At 43.5% G+C, this 12237-nt stretch overlaps 1 protein-coding gene across 3 annotated transcripts in view; it reads right to left on the bottom strand.

Moving 5' to 3' along the window:
• Nucleotides 1-28: 28 nt before the first annotated feature.
• DNAJC16 (DnaJ heat shock protein family (Hsp40) member C16) overlaps nucleotides 29-12237 on the bottom strand; it is a 38595-nt gene continuing 26386 nt past the window's right edge. For all 3 annotated transcript variants that reach the window (XM_070602588.1, XM_070602598.1, XM_070602595.1), the window contains 8 exons: nucleotides 9082-9212; nucleotides 7253-7436; nucleotides 6323-6505; nucleotides 6092-6168; nucleotides 4998-5078; nucleotides 4795-4893; nucleotides 4039-4209; nucleotides 29-3507 (listed from right to left, as the gene is read on the bottom strand). In XM_070602588.1, coding sequence (XP_070458689.1) covers nucleotides 3108-3507; nucleotides 4039-4209; nucleotides 4795-4893; nucleotides 4998-5078; nucleotides 6092-6168; nucleotides 6323-6505; nucleotides 7253-7436; nucleotides 9082-9212 — 1326 coding nt within the window. In that variant the 3' untranslated portion in view covers nucleotides 29-3107. The remainder of the gene's footprint in view (nucleotides 3508-4038; nucleotides 4210-4794; nucleotides 4894-4997; nucleotides 5079-6091; nucleotides 6169-6322; nucleotides 6506-7252; nucleotides 7437-9081; nucleotides 9213-12237) is intronic.

A 12237-nucleotide genomic window follows, 5' to 3' on the forward strand; every position in this document is an offset into this window, starting at 1 on the left:
CATCTCGTAATGGGAGAGCTGCGCGTAATCATCAGACATTAAAACAGTTTATTTCTGCTTCCAGTCTGTGATATTCTTCAAACAAAAATGACATCAGCTTCAGTGCCTGATCCCGATACAAAACAAACAAAACAACATAAAAAGACACCATTTGCCAAATAAGTTATTTGTTCCTAAGAGTATCAAAAGTGCAAAATATTCACCTTCTTTTCAGATCTGTCTCGAAAGCATAATTATCCTCCTTGACAAATCAGACAGACTCAGCAGCTGCCACGCTGCGTTTGTTTTCAAGGGACGATGTCAGGTATTTGGATGTGAGCAACGTTTCATCTGTAAAGAGCTGTGCATCAGCTTTTAAAGAATTTTACTTTAAAAAAAAAAGTCTGAATGTTTGCTTCTAATCCCTTTTCTCAAATAAAGCAAATCACTTAAAACATAATCAGGTCCCATTTCTTTTTATATCAGGAAAACATTTATATACTGAATGAGGAGGAAATAAACCTATTATTTGAAAACTACAACCAAATTTTCATGGTGAAGTGATGGCAGTGAGACCGTGGAGCCTACTGAAGTTGGGGCAGTCCTGCTCACTGAAATTGCTTAGTAGGAGCTGACGACCTCTATGTCAGACCAACTGTGCAACAGACATCTGGGCAATAAAAAAATATTTTTTAAATGGGCGTGTATTCTACAGAGACTTGTTTTAGGCCAGTTTTCATCCCATCTGCTAAACATGATGCATAGTCTGTATCAATGAGAAAAATCTACCTTAAAAAATATCAATGTTGTCAGTTTAAAGATATTCAAAGACTAGGACGGTAACTTGAAACCCAAATTGGGTCTGAGTGATGACACATATCAGAAAGGGGAATCAGAAAGGGAAATGGTGGCATTGGGTCTGAGTGATGACACATATCAGAAAGGGAAATCAGAAAGGGAAATGGTGGCATTGGCTGAGCATGACAACGGCTCATCCATTTGACACAAAAGTAAACAAATTCATGCAAACAACATTCTGGAGGGAAGGCCTGGTGGTCAAGGGTAAAGTTCAATTTAAAATAAAACCTCCCTAGCATCCTCTTGGGGGACGTACCTACCAAACCATAAACAGATCTGTACAATTTTTGGACTGAAATATTTGCCAGGAATGTTTCCAATCCTATTATTACTTTCCTGTCCTAGTACAGATGGGAGGCGCAGCTCTCTGAAGGTACTTTTTATTTTAATGATAGAAATTTTTTAAATGAACAACTCTGGGGAGTTTTTGGTTTTCAGAAATTAAGGTCAGGAATTCCATTAGTATCAGAATTTAAAAATGAAAACCTACCACTGAACCCAAGTACGAGCAACCTGGCCATAAAAGACGCAGCAGAGACTTTTCAGGACTGGTGCCATCAAGGGGCCAAACGAATCCCTTGGTCACTTCTGCCTGGGCCGGGTGCCATGAGAGATGGCAACAGAGTGAGCATCCGTTTTTAGAGGATCATGTGGAAAAATGAAGCCTGGCAGTGATTTATTTTTTTTTAATAAAGCTATAGATCCCATTAAAACTATAGGAATTCCTGGACCCAAATAATTTACTACTTGCTACTGTAGCTCGACATTTGAATTATTCAGGATCCAAATGGTTTAATTTAAAGCAATTATAATTAAAGAAAATACTAACTTATTTTGCCCCATCGCTGATTTTGACCCTTTACTTTACAAAAGGGCAATCTGCTCTCACATTTGAACAGACCACTCTTTGAGGCTGTCCAGACTCCTTTGGTGGCTTTGCCTTAAAAAGAAAAGGTAAGCTCACTAAGTGGCTGGTGTGATTCAGCCTGGAGCCCGTCGCGCAGCGGAGCTCAGCAAGCTGGGGTGCTGATGATAGGTCTGAGCCTGTTACTGGTGAAGCAGTTGTAAGGTAAGAGTGAAAACAATTAAGATGAACCATCAAACATAGGCCAGAAGCTCAAAGTAAGCCTTTTGCAAAACAGGAACAAGTCTTGGTTGACTTGTCACAAAGAGGACTTGAAGACACAGCACTCTTAGGGTGACGGTGTTCAAAATACAGTTGCTGAGGAACGCTCGCTTCCTTCATACACAGACATGTCTGATATTACTAAAGAGACACCCCTGGAGGGAAGAGGTTCCTCGCGCCTGACTCATGGCAGATGAATAATGTGTCTTCAGTTTAACATCTACTGGCTTATAGCAGCTTATCTCTACGTTCAGAGAACAAGACTACGAGTTATGGCTCCTAATATCCATCCCCTAAAATCGACAGAGGCAGAAAGGCATCTGAAAACGTACACGTGAAGGGCTCAAAGCCATCACAGTCCTCCTTGCCGCGTGGACCCCTCCCCGGCTCTAGCTAGTGCTGTGGAGGCTGCTATAATAAGACACTCACAAAGGGGTCACTTCAGTCACAGCCCAGCCCTCCCTTCCCTTGTCTTGGGAAGAAAACCAAACTCATGTGCAGAACCCCTAATCATCCGTATTCTTTTAAAACTGTGGCTGACAGACTGCTGTAGGGGGATACCCCCAAAATAGACTTTTAGCCACTTACTACCAGGAAAACCACAAAATGTAAGATTGCCTGGAACTAGGCCTCTTTCAGGATGCAGGGCCTAGAAGCTGCTGTGGGTTGTTCCACTGTTACAGCATGCACCGTGGCAGAGGCACAGCGGGGGCCAGGAGGCGGGCAGAGAGGGCAAGGAACAGACCCGACCAGCACGCCAGGCTCCTGAGGGTCCGTCCGGGTCCTGCTGCAGCGTTGAGCTCTGTGCTTCTCCCACAGCACAGAGGCTGGACAGGGGAGGGTGGCATGTGCACGTGACGGGGACAACAAAGGAAGAGGGAAGGAGCAGTCTGTTTTAAATAGTGCGGCATTCAAATGAGGGAAAAAACCCAAAGGAAGATATTTTGACCTAGGGAGTTCAACTTGTGGTGCTTTTCACTCCTAGGTTAGAAGAGGACAAAGGAAAGATTCTTCTAGCCATTGTTCTAGAAGAATAATCTAAAATCTATACTCTGTTCATTGTGATAGTTTGAGTCCTGAAAATACCTGTTCACAGGGGCCTGTTAAACAGTCTGAAGAGTTCAAGTCTCTTTTTGAAGTCCTCTCAGTCTAGCTCAGGCCATGACGGGATATAAAACCTCTGTAAGGAGCCTTCCAACAGGCGCTCCATCCACAAGGACAGCTTGCTCAATTTTCCTTTGATGGGCCTGGATCCAAGGCCACAGGGAGACTTCCCTCGAGATTCACCCGGATGGAGGGAAGAGTCAAGATCACTGCAGGACCCCATGGCTTCCTCCTCTTCGACCGTTTTCTGGGGCTTGAAGAGGCAGAAGTATTTCTTGTGGCCGTTCAGAGCCAGGACATACCCAGTGTAGTCGCGCTCCATGAAATGTTTATCATACTGGTTTGGAATCGGGGCTGCATCTTGAGCAAACTCTAATAAGTATTCTAGCCACTCTCTGTGTTTATCTAGACTCAGGAAGGAGAAGTGTAGGCAGCTGCTCCTGTAGGAAGAAGAGAATGAGGATTGAGGGCATTTCCGAACATTTAATTGCAGGGAACATAAATACCTCAGTCAAACTTCAAATAACAGGAAAAGGCTTTGTGTTGGATGGGGCCCGACTACAGAAAAAATGCAGGATTTCTGTGGGAGCTGGGGGGCTCCTACGGCAGCTGCAAAATGCCACTCATCCGTTTCCCCATCCCTTGCTGGGTGTCACATACGTCACCCTCAGAGTCTGGTTTCAGGAAAATACACAAAAGCTAGAGAATGGTCAGTGTCCTGAAAGGGCTCAGGGAAGGCGACTGAGGCAAGCTCTTCTGTTCAGAACCAACAGAACATGAAATCAAGGGGAGAACAGGTCCCCGCACAATAGCTTAGATTTCCAGATTGGAAAGGTCACAGCCAACAGCTTGCTGCACAAATAAAGTCCCTCAAGGTCAAAGAGGACAGGACAGAATTTCCCTCTAGTGCCCTCTTTACCTAAATGTGCATGTTCTTTCACACACACACACACACACACACACAAGCTTACCCAGTGAACGTGTAGACCTCCAAAGCGAATTTCTGCAGTAGGCTGGTCTTGGTGGAATTTGACAGGATGAGGACCACGTTCATGTGGCCTGGCCTCAGGCGTACCAAGTTACTGGTGTATGTCACATCTGTGAGTTCCGTTACCTCCACAAAGCCTTTTTTAGGAATCTTGCTGTAGAGAAATATTGAGGAATTAAGATGTTATCAGGACAGGGGAACGCCATTACTTTTAAAAGGAACAAGCAGAAGAAAATGCTACGTCCTAACAAGACTAGACATGTTATTTAATAGTCTTAAGCCTGACACGCTGGCAGGATGGGGATGACCCGGACCAGGTAATCCCGGGCCTATAAAGAGCCTTTCAGATGCTGCCGTTCAGTCGGCGCAGAAGCGGCTTCAGGAGGGGACGAAGGTCGTCAACACAGTTATGGTGACGCACCATTCTCTGCTTCCGGCTCATCTAGCGTCTCTTTGACCTGCTTCTTTGCTGCCTGCCCTCATTATTAAATCTGGGATTGAGAAACCGAAGGTACTGAGTGGAAGATGACTAGTCCTGTGTCTAAATGCCTGAGGACCTCCTCAGCAGCCACTGATCGGCAGCGACCTTTCCCTGTATCCACGTCTCACACGAAGGGGAGGGAGCGGCGTTCTTAGGTTTACTCCATACGCAGACGCCGCTTCCTCAGACCACATGTCTGCCGGGCTGCTGCTGGCGGGAGGGGGGGGGCGGGGGGGGTTGGTGTTTTCTGAGAGAAACCTGCTGTTTTCTTTGGAGAAGCTTGGCTCAGTCTTCCCGGCCTTCTCATGGGCTTCCTCTTTATCTGGGGGGTTTGACTCTCGCTCATCGTTTGAGTCACTAAAGTAAGAAAAAAGGAGTTTTACTAAAAAAGCGTACCAACAACCCTGGAGGCTTGGGGCTCACCCTTCCGAAATCGCACTGGGAAGCACGGACGCCTTTACCTGAAAGCCTGAACGATGACGGTGCCGAAGAGGATGAAGAGGGCAGAGAAGACCAGCGACAGCAGGGGCATCATTTCCCGCCTAAAACAAAGTTAACAAACTCGGCTCAGCTCTAGCTGGGTTGCTGTGATGTGTCCATTAATGGTTTCAGGTTTCTTCTCTCTGGCTCAAAAAAACCACAAAACCCAAAAGAACCCCCTAAACAACCCCAAACCAAAATGCCTTCATATCAATAAACACTTTCTAATTTCACGCAAATAGAGGGTTTTTTGGGGGGAGTCGTGGAGGTGGGGAAAGCAGAGATTCTTTTTTCCTTACTGTTCTAATTCACAGCTTACGCTAAAGGTTGGATTTTGTTTCTCAGTATAACAGGCTGTGCTTAATAAATTCTGCAGAAGGAAACAGAGGGGTAACAAAAACTTCAGTTGTGAACATGGAAGAACATACTGATGTTGCGGGCAATTTCACTGACTAAAAAGTCTATGGAATTATTTCCTTTATTTTAATAATTTTTTTCTGGCCAGAATAATTCAGATGTAACCCAGAGCGACGGAGTAGGGAGAAAAAGTTGACTTTTCAAGATTTTCTCTAGGATCGGCGCTCTAATTTTATTCACCTACAAACAGCCATCAGAGGCACTGTGCGGGGGGACAGGAGTCACAGACATGAACGAGGAGTGGTCTGCCCCTCAGGAGCTCACAGGCTTCTTGGGGTGGGAGTGGGACAGCCCTCCTCCTCTGGTTAAGTCACGGATCCGTTTTACATCTATATGCTGGAGCCCACGTGTGTCAGGCCAAGGAGTGGCACCAGGGGTACCCCAGTGCAGAGGACAGCCCCAGGCCCTGCTGTCTGCAAGGGCAGCCAGGGTGATCCTTTCTTTCCCAACTAGTGGGAAAGGGTCACTCAGCAAATATAAAAAATGTGAAGTTACTGAAAGAGAGGAAAAAGGGAACAGCTGTTGAAAATGTGTAAACATTCTTGCACTTGCCTACACTGAGTGCACACTGAAATCAAAGAACAGAGTCTTTTCAAAAGCAGAACAGTGGTCCTGGTATTAATGGAGGAAAAGAAATTCAATCCAGCAATATTCCTACCAGTTGTTGTGAAATATGCTATCCCAGCAGTCTGAGATGTAGTCAAAAGCAGAGTATAGCCACCGAAGGAGAAAAATCTATTGAGAGAAAATGGACGATGGTCAGGACTGAATCCCTGAGTCCTGGGGGGAAGTCCCTGCCCCCAACTCGGTGCTGTTGCCGAACCTCCGCGTGGGCCCTGGGAGCTCAGGAGCCGTGCCCGGAGCCCACTCTCCCGGGCCACATGCTTACAGGGGCAAGTTCATCGGTCAAGTCGGGGAGCACAGCTTCCGAGGACAGCAGAGCTGGGTCTTTCCGCAGTTGGTCGAGATAACCCAAAAGGATGAATTTATCGCTCTCACTGCCCGTCCAGGGATCCTCCAGGGTTTTATATACCACCCTTCCTGCCGTGTTGCGCCTCTCTAAGATAGCCACCTGCGAGACAGAGAGAAAAACCATTAGAAGTCTCAAAAGAATGGTCAGTTATTGTTGTTCGGGTTTTTTTTCACGGAGGATGGAAAAAAGAGTCTAGTGAAGCCAGCAATAAGCTCAAACACAGATATGCATGAGTATAAAATATCTGCAAGGGATTTAAATTTTTCCTTCAAAAGAAATTATTTTTATGGCAACTTTCCAAAGCTTTTGTTAGAAGTTAAAGCTCTTTCTTCTCAACAGACTTTGTTTTATAACCTTTGGCTTAATATTATACTGAAGGAAATCTTTGTTTTTTAAAAAGATTTTCCATGATTACCAAAATAATGAAAAAGAAGAATTTCGTGCTTCTGTAGAGTGACGACAAAGGAGGGGAGAGGAAGGAGAGACGAGGTAGGCTGAAGCACAGGAGGGAGGAATTTTGAAAGCATATTCCTGGCAGCCTAAGGAAGATTGCACAAACTGGGTCCTGCAAGACTAGACCTGCCATGGGGAAGAGCTGCTGACAAGGACTGACACATTTTAATCTGTACTCATAGGAAAGATGCTTTCTGTGAAGGTCCAAGGCTAAAAACCTAGGAGGTGAAATCACCAGGGCAAAAGACTGTTTTAAGGGTAGGCTTTCGAAACAGGCTCAGAGATTTCTGTATTTCCTGGGATCTGTATTCAAAACTCCTGAGGAAGGAGGAAACAGAATCAAGTGCCATGTGCTCGTGAAGCGCTTGGGGTCAGAGAGAATCCAGGACTCACCGCTGACTTCCCTTTAAAGGTGTCACTGTCCGGTAGTAGGGTGTCGGCAAACTCCTGCTGCCGATTGCTGTAGACGTGCACGAATCTCACTGTGTCCTGTGTGTTTGCCAGGGCAAAGGACAGGAAGGCCTCAAAGGGTCTGCTTAACTTGGTAGCTTCGGCGGTCAGTAAAACCACACAGTACCTGCACAACAACCAGAGACAAGACTTCATAACCAGTCCCCAAGGCCGTAGCTGGAAGCTGTGACGGCAGGGGAAGGTGAAGAAGAGGTTGTGCTCATCTTATAGAGGCGAACACATTTTATTAAGGAAACTGTACCCTGCAAGTTTCTAATGAGAGAAGATTTCGAGGCCATTAATGACCTGCTTCTTTTCCACACTGGTGAGGTTTTCCCCAAACCAAACTTTACAAAGTTTAGGAATTTCTTTTAAGGCAACGGTCACTGAAGCCTCGATGCAGGGGGCCCTTCAGAAGCCATCTGCTCAAGTTCCTCCACCGCAGGCAGGGCTGGCCGATGCTGTCGCAGGCCCGAGGCTGCTGAGCCTCATTCTGAAGGGCTTCCTGTGCAATGGTCCCAATGGAAAGTGAGCTAATCATTCATTCAGCCGCCCAAGTATTTACTGAGCACGTACTATATGCCACGTAACACAGACAACAAATAAATAGATACATCGTGACAAACAGTGGCAAGTGTTATGGAAAAAAAACAAAGAAGAGAAGGGCAGAGGGAGAGTCCAGGCTGGGTTGGGAGTCACACTCAGTTAGACAGGCTGGTCAGGGAAATGTCACCTGCAAAGGTGATGTTTGAGCAGAGACCTGAATGAAGTGTGCCATAAGAGGAAATGGGGTCAGAGCATTCGAGGGAGACAGCACTGCAAGTGCAAAGACCCCGAGCTGGAGTGGGACTTGATCCAATTCAGTTTTGGGAAGATCCCTGGCTGACGTGTGGAGACCTGGCTGGAAGGCTAACACGGTGGTCTCGATGAGATGACGGGGGCCTTTTCTGGGGGGCAGTGGTAAAGAAGGTGAGAAGCGAGTGGATTTGGGGTATTTTTTAAAGGCTGTGTAACTAACAATCCTTAAAGTCTAGATTCTCTTCTTTATATTCAATTAAAGTCCTTCTTCTCTCAAGTCTGTAAAGGAATCTGAAAAGTCTGGAAACAGGGGAATTTTCTTATTTTAAACAATATTTTAGTTATATTTTCAAATAATATGATCAACATGTTTTCCTTTCATATCCAGACAGCTTTCACAGATGAAACAGCCCTCAATTTAAAGCCACTGATTCGTTAATCTGAAAGAGGTATAATAAATATTTTCCCTGTATTTCCAAACTTTTTAGACACTCTGTATGAATAAGTATGCCTCAGCCTTCTCATCCCCAGCTAACTATTTTAACATTTCCTTAGTACCCAACACTTCCCTCCTGTATAGTCATTATCCTGACTCCACTCCAAGACCCTCTCCAAGGCCAGCAAAGACTCACCCTGTGTGGAGTACTCTAGTAGGAACAGTAACTCTCTCATATTCCATGCTTCTTTAAAGTGCCTTAGTCTCTGCCTGACAGCTGACTGACGTCTACTCATCCTTCAGGTCTCAGCTGAAGTGTTACCTCTTAGGGAGACTGTCTCTCACCCCTAGGCCAGGCTGGCACATCCAATAATTTGGTCCTAGACTAGCACACCCTACCACTATCACAGTTGTTAGTCAATATTGTTAAGTGAAGACTAACTTCTGACTGTCACAGGTAGACGGTAACTGCCCTCTAGTAAAATCCACACGCCCCTCTGTTGCGGTGACAAGCAGAGGCAAAGCCTTGAGTCCTTACTTCCTCTGTCGGTGAGACCGCTTCACAGGGCAGAGCTCTTGGAACAACTTCTGGCTGGTGAGCCTGGTTGCCAACAGATACTTGTTCTGGGTGATGAAGTCGTCAATGACCTGTTTCTTCAGACCTCGGGCCTGCAGAAAAACCAAGGAAGGGTTGATTTTTATTCAGTTTTCTCACTGCAAATGGGCTTTACTTACACACTTAAAAATGTGGCTGAGCGTGGCTAAACCAATACAACCAAATCAGACAGACCTGTTTGAGCAAATAAAACACGCAGTTATCCATTTCAACAATGCAGGGCTGAAAGCAACGATGCAGCTGTCTCGGGTCAAAAGGAAAATCGAGTGATCTTTCCACTGGAAAACTTTCGGATACTGTTTATGCTGGCAGATTTAAAAAGTTAATCATTTTGAATTTTAGGCAAATTTACTTCCATTCAAGATTTGTAGCAAACTGAACAATTAAAAATAAACTCCAAAGTAACAGTGTTACTCAGTATAAAAGGCAGACTACAAAACTGCATGATGACCTCTGTTATTACCAACTTTCATACATTTTGAAGGATTTAAATTATATTTAGCAGGTTCTCTGACCACAGTTAACCTAGAAATCAATACATAAGGTAAACCAGAAAATCTCTTTATGTTTGGAAATACTTTGGGATGCAGAAAAAGTAGTACTGGGAGGGTACTGTTAAAATGCATGTAATAGAAAAGAAACTAATGAACTAGACATTTATATCAAGAAGTTAAAAAGAAACAGCAAAAATATAAAAGTAGAAAGGAAATAATAGAGATAAAAATAGAAATCAATGAAACAAAACAAACATATAACAACAAGAATTAACAAAACCAAAATTGGTTCTTTAGAAGAGCTAAATAAAGTTGATAAACCTCTGGTAAAACCAATCATGACGAGAGAGAAGGCACGGATAACTATTACCAAGGATGACAAGGAGGAATCGTTACCTATGCTGCAGAAGTTAAAAAACAGAAAAAGCTGTTTAAATCTGAAAATTTAGGGGCCAGCCTAGTGGTGCAGTGGTTAAGTTCACATGCTCCACATGGCAACCCATGGTTTGCAGGTTCAGATCCTGGGCACAGACCTAGCACCGCTCGTCAAGCCACACTGTGGCAGCATCCCACATAAAACAGAGGAAGATTGGCACAGATGTTATCTCAGTGACAATCTTCCTCAAACAAAAAGAGGAGGATCAGCAAACAGATGTTAGCTCAGGGCCAGTCTTCCTCACATACACACACACACAAATCTGAAAATTCAGATGAAATAGAGAAATTTCTAGAAAAATACAGCAATATCCAGAGGGAAAAAAAGAGAAAACTTAAATAGTTCTATAACTATTAAAGAAGGTGAATCAGTAGTCAAAAATCTTTCCTTAAACACAAGTGAAGGCCCAGATGGTTTTATAGATGTTTTCAACCAAACTATCAAGGAAGACAATCCAATATTATATAAAGTCTTTCTAAGAGTAGAACAAGGGAGAACATACCCCAACTCATTTCATGATGCAAAGCCCCAGGTGGCCATCAGAAGAGAGAAGTCAGAAGTCAATCTCATTTCTGAACAGAAATGAACAAAAGTCCTAAACAAAATGTTAGCAAACTGAATCCCACGTACTGAAAGCATAATATAAATCAGGATCCTGTTGGGTTTATTTAATGAATGCAAGTTACGTTTAACATTAGAAACTAAATTAATATGATTTAGCACATTACAGAAGATTAAAGAAGAAAAAAAACAGGATAATCTCAATATACATGGAAAAAGTATTTGATAAAAATCAATACCATTCATGAATAGAAGGGAACTTCCATCATCTGATAAAGGATATCTACAAAAAGCTTTCTGCAAACATCATCCTTGTAGGGGAAATGGAGATCGAGAACAAGGATGCCCCCATCACTACATTTCTATTCTATGTCGCACCAGAGGTCGGCAGTAAGGTAAGAAAAAGAAATGAAACAGGGCTGGAAAAAGCAGCAGCAAAATTGACATTAATCTCAGATGACATGATTGCATACTTACTAAATCCAAAAGGTGACAGAGATGAATTATTAAAATCAATAAGAGAGATTAGCAAGGTTGCTGGATACAAAGTCAGTATTTAAAAAACAATTATATTACTTAATACCAGCCAACAGAAAAAGTAGTAAAAAAAAGATGCCCTTTAAAAAAGTATGAAACTATGCAGTACCTAGAAATATGCTGGAAAGAAATACGGTATTTATGGAGAAGAGTATAAAACCTTATGGAGATACAGTACAGAAGACCTAAACGAAACAGATACGATGTTCATGCGTTGGAAGGCTCCATTTTGTCAAGATGTCTCTTCTCCTCAAACTAATTTAAAGAATCAACACAAACCCAGTAAAACTCCAACAGGGGTTTTTTGGTTTGTTCTGATGGAACTTGACAGACAGAACTGAAAATGTAAACAAAAAGTACAAAAGACCAAGAGGAGCTAAGATACTTCTGAAGAGACTCCTTCCCCACCAAAACCCAAAAAACAAAGTGAGAAGGGTTGTCTACCGGGTATCAAGACCATTTCCAGATGGTTTATGCTTAAATAGAAAAGGCAAAACTATACAGCTTATAGAAGTTCCATGAGAAGAAAATCTTCCCTATCGTGGTGTATGGAAAGATGTCTTAAATAGTAAAGAAAAAGAACCAATCATAAGAGGAAATATTGATGCAAGTGAATATATTAAAAGTAAGAACTTATGTTCATCAAAAAGTCACCAAATACAAGAATATATTCATAGCATCATTAGTCAAATAACCACAAACTGGGAAGACCCAAATGTCTGTCAACAGTAGAGCAGACAGATACGCTGTGGCATATTCATACCAGGCTCCACAGATGACACAGGTGAACCTCACAAACAAGCTGACAGGAGCCAGACGCAAGAGGTATACGCTGCGTGACTCCATGTGCATAAAATTCAAAACCAGGCAAAACTAATCGCTGCTGTTGGAAAACAGGACCGCGCTGACCCTTGGGAAGGAGGAGGAAGAAGGCACCTTCTGGGGTGCTGACAATATTTTATCTCCTGACCCAAGTGCTGCTAACATGAATGTCCTCGCTCTGTGATAATTCACTGAGCTCTACACTTCTGCTTTGTGCACCTTTCTACA

This window comes from Equus przewalskii, chromosome 2 (genome assembly GCF_037783145.1).
Source record: "Equus przewalskii isolate Varuska chromosome 2, EquPr2, whole genome shotgun sequence".
Taxonomy (NCBI): domain Eukaryota; kingdom Metazoa; phylum Chordata; class Mammalia; order Perissodactyla; family Equidae; genus Equus; species Equus przewalskii.